At 40.1% G+C, this 25,614-nt stretch overlaps 2 protein-coding genes across 3 annotated transcripts in view; one reads left to right on the forward strand and one right to left on the reverse strand.

Moving 5' to 3' along the window:
• tcerg1l (transcription elongation regulator 1 like) overlaps window positions 1–25,614 on the forward strand; it is a 773,510-nt gene that overhangs the window by 641,077 nt on the left and 106,819 nt on the right. For both annotated transcript variants that reach the window (XM_043712591.2, XM_043712592.2), the window contains exons 12-13: window positions 13,437–13,526; window positions 22,357–22,475. In XM_043712591.2, the coding sequence (XP_043568526.1) occupies window positions 13,437–13,526; window positions 22,357–22,475 (209 nt within the window). The remainder of the gene's footprint in view (window positions 1–13,436; window positions 13,527–22,356; window positions 22,476–25,614) is intronic.
• On the reverse strand, window positions 1,800–5,407 carry LOC148145976 (uncharacterized). The gene is made up of 2 exons (XM_087999247.1): window positions 5,336–5,407; window positions 1,800–2,489 (listed from the first exon to the last, which is right to left on the reverse strand). The coding sequence occupies exons 1-2, from the start codon at window positions 5,405–5,407 to the stop codon at window positions 1,800–1,802; spliced, it is 762 nt and encodes a 253-aa protein (XP_087855373.1).

The following is a 25,614-nucleotide window of genomic DNA, read 5'->3' on the forward strand; positions in this document are numbered from 1 at the left end:
GTTCCCTGGAAGCTGCCTGACCTGCTGCACTTTTCCAGCAACACATTTTCAGCTCTGATCTCCAGCATCTGCAGACCTCACTTTCTCCTCAACTTCCCTACTCAACCTTCAGTCCACATGAGTACATAGCTTTGGAAGTCTCTATGGAAACCATCTCATTTGTCTTTCTTTTTTCTTTCACTGCAATCTCCACAGGCAGGTGTCTCCATGTGGGCTAAGGCAGGATATGTCCTTGAGTGTTGCTCATCCCAACTGGAGAATTTTTTACTGGTCAGACAAGGTCAGGCAGAGCTTTTGTCACAGAATAGGACTTTGGTGCAGGCATATGAGACTGCTTGTGGCTGAGAGGGACACTTTAGTGCTGACAGCAGGTCCCGAGCATGTGGCTTAGGAAACAGTGAAGTCCCAGTGTGAAAAGAAGGTTGCATGTTGCTGGAAGGCACAGGACTACATCATTGTTAGACATGGTGCATGTGGCTACAGCTTACACAGCAAATGCACTGCATGTGGGTGAAGAGCATGGGAGTGTGTTAAAGGGAAACTGGAGACAAGCTTAATGGGGCGAGGGTAAACTCTCGTCAGTAAGTGAGTACTGCCATTGTCAGTTCAAGGATTACAATTCTAGGCTTTGGTCCAAGCCTTACCATTACCCTCAGACTCCTCACAATTAAATTGGAGCACATTGACAACAATGCCCATTTTATTAGTCATGATTTGGAGATGCCAGTGTTGGACTGGGGTGTACAAAGTTAAAAATCACACAACACTAGGTTATAGTCCTACAGGTTTAATTGGAAGTACACTAGCTTTCAGAGCAACGCTCCTTCATCAGGTGATGAAGGAGCGTCGCTCCGAAAGCTAGTGTGCTTCCAATTGAACCTGTTGGACTATAACCTGGTGTCATTTTATTAGTGTATGCTTTCCAGTCGATGGGGTTCTCTCTAGTCTCTGTTTCCTAATTTTGAAATAGGTTTGAGGTGTGCGATTAAAACAGACCATGTCCTGCATGTAGGTTTACTCGCTTGGCTGGAAGGTTCATTTTCAGATGTTTTGTCACCATGTTAGGTAACATCATCAGTCAGTCTCTGGATGAAGCACTGGTGACATGGCCCACTTTCTATTTATGTGCTTGGGTTTCCTTGGGATGGTGATGACATTTCCTGTGGTTATGTCATTTATTGTGATGATGTCATTTCCTGTTCTTTTTCTCAGGGAGTGGTAAATGGGATCCAAGTCAATGTGTTTGTTGATACAGTTCTAGTTGGAATGCCGTGTTTCTAGGAATTCTTGTGCAAGTCTCTGGCTTGTCCTAGGATGGATGTGTTGTCCCAATCGAAGTGGTGTCCTTCCTCATCTGTATGTAAGGATACGAGTGAGAATGGGTCATGTCTTTTTATGGCTGGCTGATGTTCATGTATCCTGGTGGCTAGTTTTCTGCCTGTTTGTCCAATGTAGTGTTTGTTACAATTCTTGAGTGGTATTTTGTAAATGACATTAGTTTTGCTTGTTGTCTGTATAGGGACTTCCAAGTTCATTAGCTGCTGTTTCAGTGTGTTGGTGGGTTTGTGGGCTACCATGATGCTAAGATGTCTGTGTAGTCTGGCAGTCATTTCCAAGATGTTTTTGATGTAGGGGAGAGTGGCTCGGGTTTCTGAACGTGTTTTGTCTGCTTGTTGGGGTTTGTTGTTGAGAAATCAGCAGATTGTGTTCATTGGGTACCTGTTCTTTTTGAATACACTATACAGGTGATTTTCCTCTGCTCTGCATACTTTGTCTGTGCTGCAGTGTGTGGTGGCTTGTTAAAACAATGTTCTAATGCAGCTTTGTTTGTAGGTGCTGGGATGATTGCTTCTGTAGCTCAGTATTTGGTCCGAATGCATTGTTTTCCTGTGGACGGTGCTTTGAAGTTTCCCATTGGCTGTTCGCTCTACTGCAACATCTAGGAATGGCAGTTTGTTGTTGTTTTCCTCCTGTTTAGTGAATTTTATGCCAGTAAGTGTATTATTTATGGTCTTGAAAATTTCCTCTAATTTGTTTCGTTTAGTGATGACAAAGGTGTCATCCATGTAGCGGACCCAAAGTTTGGGTTGGATGGTTGGCAGAACTGTTTGTTTGAGTCTCTGCACTACTGCCTCTGCTAATAACCCTGATATTGGAGATCCCAAGGGTGTTCTGTTGGTTTGTTTAAAGGTTTTGTTGTTGAAGGTGAAGTGGGTGGTAAGGCATAGACCCACTAGCTTGACAATACTGTCCTTGCTGATGAAGTTGGTGGTGTTTGGTAGATGTGTCTTTGGTTCTTCTAATAATAAAGTCAGTGTTTTCTTAGCCAGGTTGATGTTGATGGATGTGAACAGGGCTGTTACATCAAAGGAGACCATTATTTCATCCTCTTCTATCTTGGTGTCTTTGATGGTCTTCAGGAATTCTTGGGTGGAGTGGATGGAGTGGCGTGAGTCTTCTACTAAGTGTTTTCGTCTTTGCTGTAGCTCCTTGGCCAATCAGTAAGTTGGTGTTCCAGGTAGTGAAACTATGGGTCTGAGGGGGGCTCCTGGTTTGTGAATTTTGAGTAATCCATAAAAGCATGGTGGGTTGGATCCGTATGATTTCATTTTTTGGAAGTCGGTCTTATTTATTTCTCCAGATTTCTGAAATTTTTTGAGTAGGGCTGTGATTTAGTTCTCTAATTGTGGTACAGGCCTATTGCCACTTGTTGGTAAGTGTTGATATCTGCAAGTAGTACGTTCACTTTCTCACTGTAATCTCTTTGATTTCAAATGACTGTCAAGCATCTTTTGTCTGCAGGTAGGATAACAATGTTTTTATCATTTTTTTAGTCTTTCTAATGCTTTCCTTCCTTGTGTATTGAATGTGTTTCCTTCCTTTTTCCTGCTTAATGTTGGTGTGATTGTCTGTCTGATGGTTTGCTGGGTTTCGTCTGTGAGTTGATTGTCTTTTAGTGTTTTTTCCAATGCCGCTAAGAAATCTTTCTTATCCGCATCCTGGAAGTTGTAATCTAATCCTCTTACTAAAATGGCTTTTTCAGTGTCTGTTAAAGGTTGGTCAGATAACTTTCTTATCTATGCTTCTGTGTTGTCTGTGTTGCTATTTTGTGTAAGTTTGTCGGGTTTTTTTCTGCAGGTCTAGTTTTTTTCATTTTCTGTGTTTGTTGCCGTCTAATGTCTATGGTTTGTTGTACTGTGTCTGTCCATTCATGGTCTGTTGCATTGATGAGTAAAGGTTTTTGGTATGAAATTTCCTGGTTGTATTTACTGAGTCTGTTGTGGGCATCATTAATCATTTCTCTAAGCATTTTGCTGCCATTGTGCTCTGCTATTCTTTTGGCTAGTGAGCTGTTAAGGGGAGGTTTGTATTTAAGACATTTAGATAGTCCCTATTTCTTTAAGCATTCGTGCAGGAAGTACAGCTGTTCGCGGGTGGTGCTCTGTCGGATGGCATTGGTTTCCCATTTTTGGGCCAGTTTTAGCGTATTGCACCCAGAGGTGTTTGCGAGTTTTGAGAAGATTTGTAATTCAGATTGAAGTTCTGGATGTTGATTTGCTCGCTGAAAATACTGAACTACAGAAATCCAGAGCCTCAATCTGAGCTACAAATCTTCTCAAAACCCGTTAAGAGCATGTCCTTTTAGTTAACGTTAAAATCCAGTGGATGCCAGAAATCTGAAACAAACACGGATAATGCATGAGAAGCTCAGCAGGAATGGCAGCATCTGTGGAGAGAGGAACACGGTTAACTATTCCAGTCTGTTATGACTCTTCTTCAGAACATCCTTTACTTGTTGAAGATGTTCCACCGCTTTCTCATGTCTTATTGGGAGAATAAGTCTGCAACAGTTGTTACAACTATGCAAATGAAGGTAGTGCAGATTATATACAAAGATTGAACACCCATGTCACCGATAGAACTGTCAAAAGTTTCTTCCTTTCTGTTCCTCCCATTATATCTAGGTGCAAGCCCAACATCTGCAGCTGGAGTGATATGCCCTGATGACTTTGAAGATGTGGTTGGCCATCGTCTTCTGGCTTTGGAGCTGAACGGATATGACTGCACTCTCTTCCTCCTGGGTTGCTGGAGGCAAAGAGGGCAAGGCAGAGGGGAGTTTTGGAGCAAGGCATTTCCAAAATCCCCTGAGAACATATTGCCACAATGTCTTTGGGTCCTAAACCAACACCACCCCCAGCAACCCATCTTAAGTCATCCCCTGCCTTCTAAAATGACTGTGCATGTCTCCAGAAACATGGAGGATAAATATTTCAACCAACCTGTTCGGAAATGTTCTTACATATGTCTGGGATATGTGAAAGTTGAACCCAGGCCTCCCGGTTCAGAGGCAGGGATCTTACCATTGCATCACAAGATGCGATATGATATTCTGCCCCTTATTTTCACCTATGCTATTGTATATTGGAGGACTGGCTTTAGATATTAATTATATGATGGAACCAATTAGAAAATTGTTCCAAGCTCATGGTTGAGGGTCGGTTGTGGGAAAGAATTCCGCTCAAGAGAGCAAGGTCATCCATGCTTTCAATTCCATGGCACCACATTATTTCCGATTTCCAGGATCCCTGCTTTTTTTTAATACATTCATTGTGGACAGTTTCATTGATCTATACACGAGAAAATATTTTGAATGACAAATAACAGTTCCTGCATTTGGGTTATCCAGCTTTTGTGTGGTTTAAAACAGGAACTAAAGTCTGAATTGATCCACATAATTACCCACAGTCAGAGAGATTTGTATCTGCTTTTGTCGCGCAGGGATCTGCATTGATTTTTCAAACTGGATTGTACAGATGACACAATTAAATCAGATGGGATAGGCAATTAAAAATAAATCAGGTGTCCTAATAAAAGTAAATGAATTATCCAGTTTCTGATAGATTTCATAGCAATTGAACTAGAACAATGTATTTTTGGGAAGATTGCAAAGTTTCCTCAATATAATATGTAGCATATCTTTTGCATTCTGATGGGAAAAGAATTGGATTATTTCTTAGTGTGCAATTTTCTGTGCAGAATTTGTTGAAGAGATGTAGCCAATGCATTTTTTTTTAATATCAACGTGTCTCATTATTGAGAGTAATCATAAATAAATGGGCTTGGGACTGCATATTGCAAACATGTATTTTCCCATTTCCAAACATGAGCATTTCTCATCAAACTTCACTCTGCCAAAAAATGGAACTTGCTTCAGGTTAGAGAATCAAGGTGCTCTCCTGCAGTGTTGTCGTGTTGATGATATCCCTCATCAGTGACGCTCCAGCTTAATTTATTTTGGTGTCCTCAAGCAGGATTTTTCCATTGGCTTTGGTACCCAGATGCGTAAGCTCGAGCCGACACTCACTGGCATTGGAATCAGCTCAGCAGCTTTCTCAGAGGTGGCCATCCTAAATGGGCTGAGTATTGTGAGAGGTGGGTGCTGCTGAAACCACTCGAAGATTGAGAGATCTCAGGGAAGTAATTAGCAATTACAACTCAGGTGGCCAGACTGACACACTCCTCTGGGTGGCCCATCAGAGCAACCGGATGCTCTCCTCTGCCTTTATCCAATCTATAGCTCATGGAATCTCTGACTCAACTGTGCCTTCTTGTCCCCTCCCTGGACTGGTGCAGGACGGCCCTTCCATGAAATGGCAGCCTTCCCATCTGAACCTTTATTAGGCAAAGCCGCTGCTCCCCTCCATTCCCACCAGTTGTTAACCAGCACAGTTCTAGATGCTGCACTCAAATTGAGAAAAAGTAGTTTAAGAAATTTTCTTAAGAAGTGTCTCTGTATTTGCCATACATTTGTTGGGGACAGTGACACAGTGCAGCTCAGAAACATTTACATATTTACACGGTTTATTTCCAAGAGCTCTAGCAATGCACTGGTACAGAAACTGCATGACAATTCCAACCATGTGCCCTAAGGTTTACAGTGCATCTGCTTTACATCTTCTGGTCTAATCTATATTGTATCAATATACACGATCTCCATGGGCCAAAATGACTCCCAGACTCTAAAATGTACTTTTATTCAATTAGTTTATTTGATTACGATTTCCCTTCCCATAACACTAAATCTATAAGGCAGTCTCTGTAGAGAACACTAATGTCTTTCTTCACAACCTCACAGTTGATCTTACTGTCTATTTTTCTATTCATTTCTTCTCCCAAATATCTCACCTTGTTCATACGTTCTAAACTCTGTATCAAAATAGTTTTTCCATACCACAGTCCTATATGTAATGAAAAAAAAAGAGATTTCTTCATTACTTTAGCCCACAACACCAAACAACTTAGGGCCCTTGGTGACTTTGGGACTTAGAGCAGAACCTTCCCAGCTTCTAAAAAATGTGGCAATGGTCAGTCTATTGGGAAACTATGAAGAGATCTACAGAAATTATGTTCTTAACATTAGGAAATAAATTATGATTCTGCAACCAAGTTTTGAATTGCAAGAGGCCCAATATTATGCCACTATCATCCCTAAATCTCTCCTTCCATATAAATTTCCCAAGACATATTCATGACCACCCACACTGACCCTGTTCCCTGTATCAAGCGCACTTCTGCATCCAAACCAGCTTACTCTATTCCTGAAACAAAGCATTTCCAAGAACTGCTTTCAAATTCTCAATTATTGGGTTTAGTCCACCATTCACCTTGTCAATTCTGCAGCTACCAAAATGTTCAATCAGACTCTGACCTCCTGTTGCCTGTTCCCCAATAAAATCTTAATTTCTTGTCCCTTGGTCATTCTCTCATGCAGCATTTATCTCAATTCCATAGGTCTAAGGGTCACAGAGTGAATATAAGGGAGCGGTCAGCTAGTCATCTATTACCAAATCTGACAAAATGATAGAAGAAATTTTGGGTCCTGCTGTATTGGACCTATTCCACTTCACAAAAACTGTTTGTTATTCCAAGAGAATACTGAGAATGCAAGGTTAATTCCTTAGTTGCTGTTCACCACTCGAAACCACCTTGAATCAGCGGCTCCTCCAACATGTACAAGGAGTTCAAAGGCTTCCTTTTCACTCAGATTTAACATCATGTGCTCAGGTCCATCTTCCTTGTACTATTCCACCAGCCTGAACTTTCCTTCCAGCCTGCCCTCACCTTGAAACACATTCTTCTCTCATTTCTGCATTATTTCCTGTCTCATGAACAACATTCTCAGCAAACAGCTGATCATTGAACTATTGTTTTTGGACTCCACATTACCTGATATTCTTCGTGTGTCTCCCTTCTTAAGTATTGCCATTTCTTCATATCTGCCATCCTCAATAATCTTTAAGAAACCTCAATTGATTCTTCTGTCTTTGCAAGCTGTTGCTACATTTCCAATCTTCCTTACCTCTCCCAAGCCTTTGCATATCATAAAATCATGCTGAGCTTCCCTGAAATTCTATTAATCTATCCAATGATAGGTTAAACGCTGAAATAACCCTTATAAAAGTTACAAATTACATCTTACTTGATGATAAACATGATAAGCAATGCTTTGTGTCCTTTTTGCTCTTTCTGAAGCCTTTGTTTCTGTTAGCTGCATCATTTTATTGAAAAACCTAGCTTCCATTCACCTGGATAAGACTGCATTTGTCCAGTTCTATTCTTATCCATCCAGTTGGAGCTAGAGCTTTACCTTTGAGAGCTTCTCTTCCTATTTGGGCACCATTAAACTTGGAGTTCACCAGCATCGATCCTTGGTCCCTCCTATTTCTAGACTATATCCTGCTCCCCGTCACCTGAAAAGATCAGATCAGATTTTACAGATTTGCTGTTTGCACCAAGCTCTAACTAGCCACTGCCTCACATTAATCCATTACTGTAATCAATTTCTTATTGCATGTCTAACTTATAATACTGGATGAGCAGAAATTTCCTTCAACTCAACATTAGGAAGGCCAATATGCAGTCTCTTGTCACAAACACGCCTCCCTTGCCACTAAATCCTTCCCTCTACCTAGCAGTTGTTTAAGATTAAACCTGACTTTTTGCAAATTGCAGTTATAATAACCCCAAGATAAGCTGCTCCACACCATTATTATATCTTGATTTGCCTCCCATCTTCCACCTCACCCGAATTTAAACAACGAACAAAGGCCCTTCAGCCCTCCAAGCCTGTTCCGATCCAAATCCACTGTCTAAACCTATCGCCCAATTCCTAAGGATCTGTATCCATCCGGTCCCTACATACTCGTGCATCTGTCCAGACGCACCTTAAATGAATCTACCGTGCCTGCCTGTACTACGTCTGCTGGCAACACGTTCTCAGCATTTACCACCCTCTGTGTTAAGTACTTTCTGCGTGTATCCACTTTAAACTTTTCTCCTCTCACCTTGAACATGTGACCTCTCATTTTTGAATTCCTCAGCCTAGAAAAAGCTTATCTCTATCCACCCTGTCTATATCCTTCTTGATTTTGTAGACCTTAACCAGGTTCCCCCCCCCCCCCATCTCCTTTTTACTAATGAAAATAATCCTAACCTGCTCAAACTCTCTTCATAGCTAGCACCTTCTAAACTTTAGCTAATATTCTGTAATCCATTTCACATTGTCCTATTCCCTCAGCTCCCATATGCTGGCTGAGATCTCTTGGCTCCATGCTTTACAAATGTTTCATCTGCTTTTTAAAGTATTTCCATGGTCTGGTTCCAGCCTTTTCCTGTGAACTCCTCCAGCCCTACAGTGCTTCAGGTTGTCTGCTTTCCTCCATTTCTAGTATGTCATGTATTCCTGATATTAATGATTACATTGGCGACCATTCCTTCAATTGCCTTTACCTTAAGGTCTGCAATTCCCTCCCTTCATCTCTCAGCCTCTCTACACAACTTTCATCATTTAACAAAAGCTCCATAAATCTGTTGGTCATCTGTGTTGACATTTTATCACATGGCTTAGTGTCAAATTCTATTTAATAACTCTTTTCTGAAGCATGTTGGAATGTTTATTGCTGTCAAAGTGCTGTGTAAGTGAGTGGCTCAGTGGTTAGCATGGCTGCCTCACAGCACTAATGACATAGGTTCAATCCCAGCCTCAGCTGACTGTTTGTGTGGAGTTTGCATGTTCTCCCTGTGTATTTAGGTTTCTATGGTGTGTTTTGGTTTCCTCCCACAATCAACAAATCTATAAGTTAGGTGGATTGGCAATGCTAAATTATGCACAGTGTGTAGCTAGATGGGTTAGTTGTGGTGGTTACAGGGGCTGGGTTTTGGTGGAATGCTTTTCAGAAAGTTGGTGCAGACTCAATGGGTCAAATGGCCTCTTTTTGCACGTTAGGGATTCTAAATGCTATGTCTTGTTATTCCTCAAGATTTTACATCTTTCAGAAATTTTGAACCATTGTGTTAAACTACTATTACTATTGACAAGATATGACAGGCATGATAACATTTAAACCTTTTTGTATGTTTTACATAGTTGATAATAAAATAGCTACATAACAGTTGAAATAGAAATATCCAGATATTTAGAAGTTTTCAGTTTGTTAGAAATTCCAAAGTTCAAGTTCTGTTTCAGAAGTGTCAATAGCTCCCATAAATGGACTCAGGATGGCCCACATCATCTTGTAATACAACTCAAGATGGAGTAACAGCATTCCTTTTTATGCCCTCTTCTTTCAATCTGTGAAGGCAAACTGTGCAGACAATTGTTAAGGTAAGGCTTGATGTGAATCATTAAGTTGCCTTGTTTAACAGGTAATGAACATACAGAGCAACAGGTATGATTAAATTTGCTTAGTTAATTCATTTATCTGTTTTTGCATAATGATATAAAATGAAGAATGGGTGTACTATCATTGATGTTTCATTCACTTGTTTTAACCAAGGGATCTTCTAACACTGGCGTTTCTAACTTCCTCACCTCAATGAAAGCCTCTGACAGACTTTCTGTTTCAAAAAGGCAGGTGGCAGTCTAGTGGTATTATTGCTGGCCTGTTAATCCAGAGACCCAAACAGTGTCCTAGAGACCCAGATTCAAATCCTGCCATGGCAGGAGGTGGAATTTGAATTCAATTGAGAGTCTAATGATGACCATTCCCAATTGTCAGGAAAATGTTCCTCTGTTTCACTAATGATTTTTAGAGAAGGATATCTGCCAACGTAACTTGGTCTGGACTGTGTGTGACTCTCGACCCATAGCAATGTAGTTGACTCTTAACTACCTTCTGGGCCAAGCTAGTGATGGCTTATATTGTAGCCATTGTGTCTCTCCCAATGTGAAATCCACCAGCATAAATTTTCAATGACCCCTACTAAATTGAACTGGTAGCTGAATCAATGAGATACAAAACATCCTTCTGAATTAAGTATACAATATTTTAAAACTGTATCCCCGGTCGTGAATGTGAGTCCTTTCTGACTGTACTTCAAACTTGTAATCTTATGTGCTGCTTCATGCAATTTTTACATTATTCTGTCCACTCACTAGATCAATATTCTTTTGCAATTTGCTGCTTACTCCTTCATATTGCAAAAACTTAGAAGCTAGTAAGAATGTTATTGTTGGACCCAGAAAATGTAACAATTTTAATGGAAGCCCTTAAAGTAAACTTTAAAATATGTTTCAGATTTGCACGAAACTGCTTGTTTACTGTATTCTGTGACAAACTTCTAAGTAAGAGCAACAATCAAAAGGCAAATGTGGGCTAGTTATAAAAAGCGCTACGGCATTGCAGGCCTACAGGGTGAGCTGGATTACAGAATTAACTTATGATATAAAAGTTAGTTGATTTTAATAATCACTGGGATGACAAAGATGTTAGCCAGCTGACATATTATGCCCCGGACTAACAGGACACAGTGCCTAGAATTCATTGTTCAGTGTAGATGCCAAATAAAGTCCGTCAGGTATAGAGAAGCAAACAAAATAATTGAGAGCATTAATCTAGCTGAACCCTAACACTTTCTTATTGACACATTTGGAAGAAGATTAATGTCATCAAGGGACCCAAAGACTGAAAAGCATACTTTAAAAGGATTTCCATTGTCAATTTGAAACAATTTATAACAAGATACAGAGACATTTAAACAATGGCTCTTTGGATACAGCACTGCAGTATTGGAAAATTGGGTTAATCAAATAGAAATGCAAACTTACATAGTTCATGTGTCTTTCAATTTGCTTAATTCCAAAGCGAGCACAGGTATTTACTGAGAGACATGATTAATCTTAAACATGGTTGAATTTTCCTCAATTGTTCTCTTGATTGACAGGTTATAAATATTTGCAAAATGGATACTATATTCCAATATTCTACATTAAACAATCACTCTTCTCACCAAGCAAACAGAAGTATCCTCATCCCTTGAAATGCATCAACCAGAGAAAAGTAGTTAACAACCGAGGGCTTTACTCTGATTCTGGAGGACTGCTTTTATTTTAGGAAAAATGGAGATTGTTTGTTACTTCAAAAAATAAAGTGTTTTATTTAAGTCATTAAGAAGGAAGTGAAAAGGGGCAGTCCATATACATCTATCGCATATTGACTCATATATTTTAGCTATTATTGCTAAAGTTTTATTGAAATTGGTCCTATATGATTGAAATACAGATTATGCATACTTCACAGAATGTTGTCAATAGCCTGAGCTGTGAAGTTTTGATGAATGTATCACTGCAGTGCTTTCAAATATAGTCAGCTGAAATTCCACTAGTAGAAGATGTAGTTCGGTGCAGGTAAAGCCAACATTTACTGATCCTTTGATTTGGAAGATTTTATTGTCTTATTCTATTACTCTGGTTGTGACTGTTGTATTATTGTTTAAGAGCTGAGTACACTAATGAATGAAGGGCCAGGATGACACCACATGACCAGTACCATGAGGACACCAAGCAGCAGTGCTCTGAGGATGTGCATATTAGTTGCTCTGTAACTGCAAGTTATCAATTTGTCTGTTAAGTAAACTTGTTTGTGATATTCTAGTAAAGTAAGTTGAACCCACGTCACTTACCAATCGGCATGAGAGTGGTAAACCTGTTAAGAAATACAACACAAGAATATGAGAGGCAGGTTCATAGGGCAGAAGTATTCAGTTTGTAACCTCTAAGCATTAAGATCTGGCCAGAACCCCAAGCAACTCCATCCTTTTTATGCTCATGTTATTTGCTGTTTGATGTGTTTGAATCTCATGACTGAGTGATTTAGATGGAACTGTACAGAATGATGTTGCTGCATGGGTTAATGAATACAAAATTGTCACACCAAGCAATGTTAATATGAACAATCTGAGCATTTGCAAGTTAAGGCTTTGGGTTTAACATTACACATCCAATGTTATTTGATCCACTTCAGGTGGAATTGTGAGAATCCAAATGCACAACTGACCATTGCTTCTAAAACTGTGGACAATTGAAGCCAACTAGTTCTGATAATTCTGGCAAGTGCAGACAGCTAATATTTACAGACAGTAAAATGCTAATCCAATCATAAAATCTCAGTATTGCTGAATAAAAATATTTCCAGGAAATATCAATGTAAAGGAAAACCAATATTCATATCACATGTGATTCTGCAATTAGACAATGTTTGCTGAATAATCCTGAATTTGCTAAGAATTAAGCTGACTAACAATATAGCATGTCAGTCAGGTTCACAGAATAGCATGCTTGCAAATACTTGAAAATGCATATATTAATACACAGAGCCCTGTTATTTGTAGACAAAAAGAAGATGAACTCAAATTCCACGTACGTCAACTCAACAGCAATTCTCTAATTAATTTCAACAACAATGCATTGACCAATCAGTCAACCTGCCTGGTTTGAAATTTGAACAAGGAATGGCAGTTCACTGTCATTCATCATCTAACTGATATATTCTCCATACTAGTGTTTCAACCAGTCAGAGTCCATTTCCAATCGAACAGCACTCGCTTCTCATATAGCATAGTATTTATTGTGATCTGTCCTGATGAGTTAAGATGAAAAGCTTCAACAAAATGTGTCTTTTTACAGTAATATTCACAATTTTATAATGGGAACTTACTGTTCTTTTTACCTATTTACCAGAAATAAACTCTCACAAGTGTAATAAAAGCATGTCTTTGAGTTATTACAAATAGTAACGGTAGCTGAACTGCAGTTCAAGGCAGTGATGTATCTCAGATTTGTACTGGAGTTAATTGCTTTTACTTTGCTCTCATGCTGATGTTGCATCATCCTTGGAATGGTTGTGGTTAGATTGGAAGATAATTGCTACCTTTGCGTTAGTCCTATACCTATGAATAATCCATTAATGCCTCACAGTACAAAGGAACTTTTCTTAATGTATCCTGTTTGTTGCGTTCCTTCTGAATGGAATGCACTGCCCTTTTCTGTAACAGTGTTGCCAAATTCTGGTGAATGAGTTACAAATACTGCAGAATTGTGATGTCATTCGGAAGCACTCTGCCAGATAAAAGATAAACCTGTTTAATTTTTTTTTCAGGTCTCTGCATTTTCTACTTGGGAAAAGGAGCTGCATAAAATAGTGTTTGACCCTCGTTATCTCCTTTTAAACCCTGAGGAACGTAAACAGGTATTTCTTTTTATCAGCATTAAATGCCCAGAAATATGTTTAAACAAGTGAGATAAATCTTTAATGAGGAAGTAAATATTTTATAAATGGGCAAATGTTCTATGAAGCAAACAAAACAACCAAAAGTGATCTAAGAAGGTTCCTGTTTTTTACAAATATTCTCATAAAGAGGAAGATGCAAATGGATGAAGCTTACATTACAACAGTAGTTGAGCAATTGTAAATTAAACCTTGTACTGACATCAATTCCTTAAAGCACTGTCATTAATTTGTTTCTTTTAATAATTAGTTATTTTGAAACAACAGGCAGTTGTTTCAGAGTGGTTGTCTTGTTTTAAACTTATAATGTTTAACCAAATAAGTTAAACTTCAAGAAGTTTTATAAATTATTTATGGTAAAATGACACATTAGTTCAAGCACTTGATTGTCACTTAGAAGAACATAACTGAGTAGCCAAGTTATATATCACTTAAACTTAGTAGCAGTGCATAGGTGAGTTATGCTTATTTTGACCAGGTTGACTTAATAGATAGATTGCAACATGGCACTAGAATTTTCCATTTTAAACCGGAAAGAGTTTTAGACTTATTCTATTTAAATTGTGCCTACTTATGGGGAGTTAATGATAACCATAGTTAGGTTTGTGTTGACTAGAGCAGTTCCAATCTACAGATTGGAAAAGAATGCAACCCATGGAGAGTTTCGCTCTGAAATACATGTTACAGAAATATCTTGCGATAACGGATCCAGAGAGAGAGACAAAAGATTACAATCATCATTTTACTCAGGTTAATTTCTGAAGAAATATATGGCACAAATGTTGTGGACGGTGACAAAGGAGCATCTCTCATTGTTTGTCAAACTGGCAACTGCCCTCAAGCTTTTTGCAAGTCTTTGAGCTAAGACTTGTCCTCAGTTTGCAGTAACAGCAAGAGCACTGCACGCAACTATGTGCCTATTCAATCAATCTGACTGAAGAATCTTTATCTAAACATGTAAACTCCAATGTTACCTTGGAATAATAGTACAGGGCGGGCTGGGAGAGATGTTAGGGTAGGGAACAAAACCTGGAAGTTATAGGTTAGAAGAGATCATCAGGAAAATCGCTTCTGAAGGGCTTCGGACTGACAGGCAGCCCCATTACCTAGAGTAGAGGAGATTACTGTCAGGGATTTGGTGGGGGACGGCAGACTGAGAGGGGACATGAGCAAGACCATGGGGAGGAGAAAGAGTGAGTTAGTGGTTGGGGGTCAGAATGTGCTGTTTTGGAAGGTGGGGAATGGAGTGTAGCAGATGATAGTGAGGGCTCTGGTAATAGTGTTGGTCTGATCATAGAGGTGTGCAAGCAGATTATGGGTCGGAAGGATCAGAGAGCCATGAAGATGGGGAGGCTGGTCCTCTTTAATCCCCGAGGAGAGCAGATTGGGTAGCTTGTTGGCCTGAGAGAAAGCACTCTCAAACAGTGCTGTAAAGACACTTAACTCCTGATACCTTACCTTGTTAAGATCATGTGCCACAGACAGGGTGGCAAACCAATCACAACCAGAGCAAATGGTCTTTTGGAAACTCAGGCAGATGCTGTCACATTTCAGGCTTTCATTTTAAGATCTACCACTTTGCTGTTGTTAACTGAAGCTCACTACCTGCACAGAGCTGAGCACAGTGAGGCCAATCCTCATCCTCCAAGAGGGAGTGGCCACATCTTTCACAATCTCCACTACCTGGTCCTGGTCACAAGCTGTTGCCTCCTATTCTACATACATGATATGAGAGTGCTCACTGTGCAAGGATATCTTCACTTGTGGAGGGTGTGCTGGATAAAGTGCTGTTGATGGCTGTAACCCTCTCACAGATTCAGCAGAACAGAAGCCCTTGTTTCTGCATATCCACTGCTGGAGAGGCATAGTTGAAGTGAAACAGATGCTCTATCAACCAAACGTGTTGCTCCCCCTAATGATGAGTTTCCAGTGATTTTCAAGACCCACACAGCTCACACAGGGTCAAAAGAATGATAACTACAGCATTTGTTCGACTCATTCTCCATTGCTTCCATCGTGCCTTGCCCGTCATGATGTAACCTATCTCCATCACCTCCTTCTCCAAGCCTGCCACCACTTTGGTGAAATAAGAACAAAATATTTACATTTTTTATGTTTTGTAGCACCTCCAATACTAAATAATTCTGAAGAGGTGTGACTTCACGTTTGTAAAAAGTAAGCTTTCATGGAGAGAGAAAGGTTAATAGGCAATAATTATGACTTACTGTGACATTAAAAATTCACTGAAATCTGAATGAATCAACCCTAATATTCTTTAATGGAAAACCTGCAGGTAAGTGATGCAATCTTTCATGAATCTTCAGTCTATCATTGAGGTAGTACTGTTGTAGGAGCCTGTGGAGGAGCAGGAGAACATGGACCACAACTTGTGAATTTGCACATTTAAGTCTGTGTGTGCTCACCAAAATGTTGCTGTACGATTGGTTCCACAGTAAAGCAGAACACTGTTGCTTTGTTATTATTTGCCATGCAAAATCAGGGTCTATCCGTTTAAAACTCAGTTCTTCTCGACTGATGATATTACATGGATTGTTTTATTTTAATTAATGATGAACCTTTACCTTGTGATCCTACTTGGCCTTCCCAATTGCCATCTTTTTCATATTTTATTTATATTTGTTTATTGCAACCTTTGAATTCCCAAATCAGGGGGACTATGGCTGTCCCGAGTTACCTGGTTCCAAATATTGTTAAACTTTAAATAATTTCATTGAACAAATTGTGCTTATAGGGACCTGAACGACCTGGATTATGGCAAGAATTATTGTAGCTTTGCACAAAAAGTGCAGTACATCACAGTAGTGAGGGTGTTGTTACCGTGAGCTAGGTTAGGTCAATGCAAGATTTAAAATATCATTTTTCAGACTGCTCAAATGTTGCAGAAGATCACTATTAGGATCTCAGCTCTTTTTCATATGTGAGGGAAGACAGCACCAGAAAACATAATTCAGGTAGCTGGATGAATAATACGGAGACTTGAGTTTGAATTACAACATTCCAAGTGAGGAATTTAAGTAGTTAATCTAAAAGACTGAATAAAGATCTCATATCATTTATGCTGACCCTAAAATAACTGGATTATTGCAATTACCAATCCAGTTCACTGCTGTCCTTAAGGGAAGGATGTCTGTTACCTTCTCTTGGTCTGGCCTGTAGATATTTTCCAATCAGCCTGTTCAGAAATGTTATTACACACCTCTGCACTTGGACCCAGGCTTCCTGGCTCAGAGGCAAATGGTGGAGTTTGAACATAATTTTCAAAAGTCTGGAATTAAAAGTCTAAGAATGATCATGAAAGCATGGTTGTAAAAATCCCATCTGGTTTGTAAATACCCTTTAGACTGGATCTGACTTATTTTCTACAATGCACACCAATGTTTTCATTGATCACGGAACCACAAGAGCCCTCTCCTGCTCTGTCCTATGTGTGAACAGAATCCTGCGGTCATGTGCTTAATATAACCTACAAATCAAAAGGACCAGGCCAATCAATGACCTCGTGGTATTGTTGCTGGACTGGCAATCCAGACGGGGAAAGAAAAAACTGCATATGCTGGAAATCAGAAACAAAACAGAAATTGCTAAGGTTAGATCTCATGGAATACAGGTGGAACTAGCCATTTGGATAAAGAACTGGTTCAAAGGTAGAAGACAGAGGGTGGTGGTGGAGGGTTGTTTTTCAGACTGGAGGCCTGTGACCAGTGGAGTGCCACAAGGATCGGTGCTGGGCCCTCTACTTTTTGTCATTTACATAAATGATTTGGATGCGAGTATAAGAGGTACAGTTAGTAAGTTTGCAGGTGACACCAAAATTGGAGGTGTAGTGGACAGCGAAGAGGGTTACCTCAGATGACAATAGGATCTTGACCAGATGGGCCAATAGGCTGAGAAGTGGCAGATGGAGTTTGATTCAGATAAGTGCGAGGGGCTGCATTTTGGGAAAGTAAATCTTAGCAGGACATATACACTTAATGGTAAGGTCCTAGGGAGTGTTGCTGAACAAAGAGACCTTGGAGTGCAGGTTCACAGCTCCTTGAAAGTGGAGTCACAGGTAGATAGGATAGTGAAGAAGGTGTTTGGTATGCTTTCCTTTATTGGTCAGAGTATTGAGTACAGGAGTTGGGAGGTCATGTTGCGGCTGTACAGGACATTGGTTAGGCCACTGTTGGGAAATTAATGCAATTCTGGTCTCCTTCCTATCGGAAAGATGTTGTGAAACTTGAAATGGTTCAGAAAAGATTTACAAGGATGTTGCCAGGGTTGGAGGATTTGAGCTATAGGGAGAGGTTGAACAGGCTGGGGCTGTTTTCCATGGAGCGTCGGAGGCTGAGGGGCGACCTTATCGAGGTTTACAAAATTATGAGGGGCATGGATAGGGTAAATAGGCAAAGTCATTTCCCTGGGGTCGGGGAGTCCAGAACTAGAGAGCATAGGTTTAGGGTGAGAGGGGAAAGATATAAAAGAGACTTAAGGAGCAACTTTTTCACACAGAGGGTGGTACATTTATGGAATGAGCTGCCAGAGGAAGTAGTGGAGGCTGGTACAATCACAACATTTAAGAGGCATTTGGATGGGTATATGAATAGGAAGGGTTTGGAGGGATATGGGCTGGGCGCTGGCAGGTAGGACTAGATTGGGTTGGGGTATCTGGTCGGCATGGATGGGTTGGACCGAAGGGTCTGTTTACATGCTATACATCTCTATGACTCTATGATTCTATAACAGATTTAACATTTCATATGTAGTGACCCTTCTTGAAAATCTTCATTTTTCCCAGCAATTTCTGTTTTACTGATCCAAAGATCCATCCATTCTGAAAACCTGGGTCTGAAATCAGATGGCAGATTTTGAATAAAGTGACTGGAATTAAAATTTTAATGATGACCATGAAACCATCGTTGATTGCCATTAAAAACACCATGTTGCAAGTAGCAGTTATGGATGGAAACTGCCTCTCTCCGTGGTCTGGCTTAAATATGATTCCATATCCACAGAAATGCATTGACTCTTGACAGTTATCTGAAACGACCCAGAAAACCATTCAATTGTATCATATGTCGAGAAAGTAAAAAAAGAATAAAATCTAATGGACCACCTGGCCATAACTGACTAAGGCAACAGAAACAACAGCAGCAAACAAAGCCCTGGTAACCCTGCAAAATCATCCTTACTAACATCTGGGGTCTAATTCCAACATTAGGAGATGTCTCACAGACTGGTCAAGTAACAGCCTGACATAGTCATACTCAAGTCGTCTTTCAGACAATGTTCCAGACACTACCATCACCACCATCCCTGGCTATGTCTAGTCCCATCAGCAGGATGGACCAAGGAGAGTTAGAGAAATTGATGACAGCAGTTACTGGAGATCAGAATCGAGAGTGTGGTGCTGGAAAAGCACAGAAGGTCAAGCAGCATCCGAGGAGCAAGAAAATTGAAGTTTCAGGCATAAGTCTTTCATTCCTTATGCCTGAAATGTCGATTCTCCTGGTCCTCGGATGCTGCCTGACCTGCTGTGCTTTTCCAGCACCACACTCTAGACCAAGGAGAGGTGGCAATACAGTGGTACACATTTAGGAGGGAACTGTGCTAGATGTCTTCAACATTGACTCTGGACCCCATGATGACTCAAGGCAGCAGGTCAAACATGGGCAAGAAAACATTCTACTGATGATCATGTATTGCATCCCCTCAGCTGGTGACTCAGCCCTCCTCCATGTTGAACAGCACACTGAGGAAGTACTGAGGGTAGCATGCGTGCAGAACGGACTGTAAGTGGGAGACTTCAAGAGGAGCATGATAGCACCATTACTGAAGATATCCAGGTTTGGGCAGTCAAGTGCCAGTTAAACTTCATGTCATACAAGTGCCAGGCACTGACCATCTCTAACAAGACAGAATTTAACTATCACCTTTGAAATTTAGTGGCATGATCATTACTGAATTCCCTGCTGTCAATATTCTGGGGTGACCAGTGTCCAGAAACTGAACTGAGCTCAGTGTACAAGTAGTCAAAGTGTGGTGCTGGAAAAGCACAGCAGGTCAGACAGCATCTGAGGAGCAGGAGAGTTGATGTTTCCTGCTTCTCAGATGCTGCCTGACCTGCTGTGCTTTTCTAGTGCCACACCTTTTGACTTTGATCTCCAGCATCTGCAGTCCTCACTTTCTCCTAAATGTACAAGTACTCTTTGGTTGCAGTGGTCGTGTCCCTGCCTCTGAGTCAGGAAGCCCAGTTCACTGCCATCTGCCCTAGAGATGTGTAATAACATCTTTGAACAGTTGGTTAGATATATCAATAAGTATTGATAAGTTCTTCTGGCAATAATAAAATAACAGAGTTTAGGAGTTCTGCAGCAAGTAACTCACCTCCTATCTCCCCAATGCCTGTCCATCATCTACAAGGCACAAGTCAGGAACATGATGGAATACTCCCCATATGCCTAGATGGGTGCTGCTCCCAGTTGACACTATCCAGGATACAGCAGCTCAGTCGATTGGCACAGCATCTTGAAATAGCCACTCCCTTCCCCTCCGACGCTCAGTAGCAGCAGTAGATATTATCCTCAAGATGCAGTGCAGAACATCACCAAACTCCTCAGATAGCACAAATCCATTACCACTAGTATTTAGAAGGACACAGGCAGCAAATATATGAGAACACCAGTACCATCAAGTTCCCATCCAAGCTGCACACTATTCTGGCTTGGAAATATATCAGCAGGTTATAGTCCAACAGGTCTATTTGGAAGTACTAGCTTCCGGAGCGCTGCTTTTTTGTCAATATCCTGCCCCACTAGCTACCTGACAGAGGAACAGTGCTTGAAAAGCTAGTGCTTCCAAATAAACCTGGTTGGACTATAACCTGGTGTTGCGTGATTTTTAACTTTGTCCATGCCAGTCCAACATGGGAACCTCCCCATCATGAACGTATATCACCATTCCTTCAGTGTCACTGGGTCAAAGTCCTGAATTCCCTTCCTTATAGTATTGTGGGTCTACCAACATCAAATCTGCAACAATTCAAGAAGGCAGCTCACCATCACATTCGTGAGGGCAACTAGGAACACTAAGGACCAAATCTTAAGGCATGCTCCATGACCCATCAAGGATATGGCTATGAGTGCCTTCATGGATCCCAGTTACACCTGTCTCTTTGTGGGGTGTATTGAACATTCCTTGTTCCAGTCCTACTCAGGGCCCCAACCCACAACTGTTTCTCTGATAGACCAATGATGTCATCGGTGCTGCTTCCTGTTCTCATCCCGAATGGAAGAGTTTGTCAGTTTGGCTTCCAATTTCCATCCCTCTCTCACCTTCAACTGGTCCATTTCTGACTTTTCCCTTTTACTGTTTCTATTTCTGCAGCTGGGTTATCCACAATCAACTCAATAACTCTCACAGTTACCTTGATGACATCTTTTCACACCCTGAACTTACCTGGATGCTTGATCCCTGACTTGCCTTTTTTGGTACAGGTGGGGAGATATCCTGAGTGAGTGAGTAGGTGGTGCAGAAAGGAAGATTGAGTCTCATTCAATGTGACCTACCAGTCCCTCCTGGCAAAGCAACATGCCAGATTTCCCTTTTTTGCTATGTCTGGGGTAAATGTCAGGAGCTGTGCAGTTAGCTCCACACTGACAGTGCGTGTCCAGGTGCACAAAAAGATGACATTACTGCAAAGAATGCAAGTCAGTTCTGAGATATCCCAGCCATGTGAATTGTTCCAGCTACAGTACATGGGTAGGATAAGGATAGAATAAGATGAGAGGGACACTATAGGGGCAGGGTAGATAGTTAATCTGGTGAGTTTGCTAAGACATGTAGAGAAAATCTCACGGTGAGAATTCCTCCAAAAAAACTCAATGCAACATAGGAGTGAGCCTATTAGAACAATGTGCTCCTCATGACAATCTAAATTGACCATTTTTTTTAGAATGTTCTATAATCTATATAAAAACTGGACTATACTAGTGTATTATTCTTTGGCTGTTACATCTTGATCATGTTTTGATTTTAATTGTCATTCTGAATTTTATTATAACAATAAGACCATAAGAAATCAGTGAGTAAGGAAGAGCCATGCAGTCCATTAATCCTTTCAAAGTCTATCATGGAGTCTCCTCTTCTCAGCCATTCACCTATTGACAGGCTAAGTCTGAATAAAGTAAGTTAAACAGAGTGCATATAGCGCACTGTAGGGTATATTGGATTACAAAATCAATGCCATCAATGGATACCAAGCCACATTGTAAACAAAATAACCATTAATTATGTGGTCAATGTCAAGAGTGATTTAGTTTCCATAATCTGGTAATTGTTTCCTGATAATACATTTGTTTAAAATGACATACTTTTTCTATGCTACTCCTTTGCTTTCATTACAGGGGGGTCATTCGTATGCACATTGAGGACTTTTATGTAGATATCCAATAAATGTATTTCATATGAATTAAATCAGAAGCTGGTGTATTTTGGCAGGTTAAAAATCAGGGAGAAAGTTAATATCAAATAAAGTTACAATATATATGATTCAGTCAGAAATGACATATGTATGCTGCGAGCAACTACAAGAGCAATGAAAATATCTTTGTAGTTCATAAAAATAATGCTTCAATTAAAATTGCTTTCTATAATTAATACTCATTTAATTATTGATTATTTTAGTAACATCATAAATTATCAAATTAACGTTTCTGACATGTATTGAATTAGAAAACACTGTGTCTGGCCTTTAGCTTACAACTCATGTTACATTCCTTTTAAACTAAAGATTTTTGAACAGTTTATCAAAGCAAGAATAAAAGAAGAATATAAAGAGAAAAAGAACAAACTTCTTCAGGCCAAAGAAGAATTTAGAAAACTTCTAGAAGAATCCAAACTCACTCCCAGGTACGATATTTCTAAATGCCATATACAGAACATGGTAATTTCAATTTCTTAATTTAACTATGAATTATCTCTTCCACCAGGAAAATAGCTATCTTGCTTTCCTCAGTGAACTAACATCTTGCTTTCAGGAAGATAATCCAACATATAGTTTGAAATGTAATTGAATATTGTATTGATGATTAAAGGTAATCAAAGCCTTTGATAATTACTTCAACCTCAAAACTAATAACATTTGTGAAAGAGCGAGATTTAATAGAAGAGGTCAGCATCCAGGGGTATCCTTATTTGTTCTTTCTTAATGATCTCAGCAGAGGAGTAAAGTGTGATGACTTTAAGTCAGAATTCATAAGAGACAAAATTATTTTAGGAATTGCTGATGAGTCTTTGTCAGATTTACTGTGGTCAAAAAAGTCTCTCACCTCGAGAAAACCATTCAGATGGTGAATGAACCCAGAATTTGGAAGCAACACAGAACAACCCTCAGAGGAGAGGATCAACCTTGGCACAATAGATCAGAAAAGTCTGTTGAATTCTCAAAGTACAAAACCACAAACTAATGAGCTGGCATGCTTTACAGCAGTGGGAGCCTCTCATCAATGTAAACTGGATTAACAATGGGTTCTCAATGAAAATACAATATACTACACCACCAGAATACTCTCATCAGCATGTTACATTGTTAAATTCCAAATCTCATGCATGTTGTTTTTGTTTGGTATGAACTTTGATGGACTCACTGGGCTCATTAAGGAGTAATCCCTGTCCCAGCCCACACACAGAAGTTGAAGCAGAGGCAGGATGACGTCCTATGGTTGGCATTAATTACCTACTTAAGGGTCTAAATTGGCACACTGATGGACAGGTCATTGCACCAGCCGTTAGTACAATTGTGCAGGAGTTAAGAGTGGGTGGGTAGGTGGCAAGTAAGCACCTGCTGAATTCACTGTGCTCACCTGCATTTCTCACATAATAGCTAGAGAGTACATGAACTCCATCTTGAGGACTTCCATTACAAACTATAAGATTAGGCACACAAACAGAAATTGCTGGAAAAGCTCAGCAGGTCTGGCAGCATCTGTGAAGATAAATCAAGAGTTAATGTTTCAGGTCCGGTGATCCTTCCTCGAAATTTTAACTCTTGATTTCTCTTCACAGATGCTGCCAGACCTGCTGAGCTTTTCCAGCAATTTCTGTTTTTGTTTCTGATTTATACAGTATCCGCAGTTCTCTTGGTGTTAATAAGATTAGATGGATGCTTCAAGTCATGCTAGTTCCTAGTACTGTGTACTTGTGATGTCTGCAAAAGTATGTTTGCGTTGGCAAGCCTCCGTTTCCAATAAATTGAAATTCATCTTTGTGTTCAACAATTAGATTATAGATCCCAGTGAACCATGTCACAAATATCACAGAAGTGGGAGGGGATACCACTCCTGAACTTGTTGAACTTGCAGAAAAAGTTCAAGTTGACAGAACAAACTACAATATGAAATTTGGGATAATTGAAGAAAAAAATGCAAAAACAAAAATGGATGAGTAGATTGGACATCATAAATTATTTAACTTCCAGTAATACCGTGTTTTTCTTGAACTGTCCTACTTCCGTTTCAATCCAGACATGATTCACTTGCCAGCTACATCTGCCACTCTTGAGAAGCAAATCTCAATTTTCATGGTTCGGATATGAGAGATAATTTGTTTGACTGGCCTCGTAGCCGAAACCCCTAAAACATTATTAACTTCACTCTTCACAATCCCATCGTGCATTTCTTTGTCAATATCGGCTGAGGTAAATCACATGGTGTTATCTTGCCAAGATCTGGCTGCAGAGTTGAGAGTGTGGTGCTGGAAAAACACAGCAGATCAGGCAGCATCTGAGGAGCAAGAGAAAGGACGTTTCGGGTATAAGCCCTTCATTAGGAACCATTCCTGATGAAGGGCTTATGCCCAAAACATTGATTCTCCTGCTCCTCAGACGCTGCCTGACCTGCTGTGCTTTTCCAGCACTACATTCTCGACTCTGATCTGCAGTCATCACTTTCTCCTGAAATCTGGCTGCTATTAAGCAGAAGAATCAAATATTAGATTAATCAAAGAATATACTTTGTGTGATTGTAACTAAATTAAGAAATGCTAGTTTTACTACTAATCCTACACTAAATTCTATTTTTAAAAATCCAAACCATATTTAAAGTTTTTGAAATCTTAGCTTGGGAAATTGCACTAGTGCTGCTGGTGGTGTTATGACAGAAACCTGAAACAGAAGGCTTCAACCACTTCCAGTGTGACTCCACATGCTCTGATAAGAGCTCATATGTATATACTGCACATGCACTGGAAGCTGAAGGAGAGGTCCCATTGTGAGACCTGGCTATTCCAGCTGATTTCATTCACATGTCAGAAAATTGATCTCTGTGTGTTGCTATGGACCAGGCCAGGCCCCATCAAAATATGTTGAGAAGGTAGCCCAGACCCTAACTTTTCTTATTTTAAAGGCAGAAGTGAAATGGATATCTCAGGTGTAATGCAACTGGTCAAACCACTCAGCATTAAGCAAAACGGAGTTTATTTAAACACTACAGTTGAAACACAAGCAAACGAAAACATAATTTAGAATAACTTAACTATTTGAAAACCCAACTGACTCGATATAGCAACTTAACTAAGGAGCTGGTCCAATCCCCGCAACATACCATAAACACACCTCTTGGCAAAAGGTAGACAGGTTCAAAGAGGCAGGAGCGATTGCAGAGAGAGAAGCCAATCAAGAATCATCTGCCGAAGCTTGGAACCTTTCTCTGGACAGTGTTGCAACTAAAAGAAACTTGAAAAAACCTGAACTGGGAGAACTGACCACTACCTGCCATTGTTAAACTAGGCTCTTGCCCAGACATTTCGGCACATCTGCCTTTACAAGCTCTCTTATAAAAAGCCCAAGGTCAAAATAACCTTGTTAAAGGGGCAGCATTGTCAGAGTGCACACTGAATGCTTGTGTTAATCACTCAGACCCGAACAGGCATTCAGTAGCATGATTGATTCCTGACTCATGTTTTTTAAAGGTTTGTCATCAACTTGCAAGTGATCTGCTTTTAACTTAGTTCTGCTCTGGCAAAGGTTTTGGAAGAGTTGCCAGTGACTTGC

The sequence above is a fragment of the Chiloscyllium plagiosum genome, unplaced genomic scaffold, assembly GCF_037043375.1.
Source record: "Chiloscyllium plagiosum isolate Xiang-an unplaced genomic scaffold, Cpla_swu_hap1 HiC_scaffold_22, whole genome shotgun sequence".
NCBI lineage: Eukaryota > Metazoa > Chordata > Chondrichthyes > Orectolobiformes > Hemiscylliidae > Chiloscyllium > Chiloscyllium plagiosum.

Excerpts from the sequence above, each read along its gene's own strand:
- LOC148145976 (XM_087999247.1), bottom strand. The coding sequence starts at position 5,407 with ATGGCCACCTCTGAGAAAGCTGCTGAGCTGATTCCAATGCCAGTGAGT. Across the intron at positions 2,490-5,335 it reads GCTCGAGCTTACGCATCTGG|GAGCTACAGCAAAGACGAAA; the intron begins GTACCAAAGCCA and ends TGATTGGCCAAG.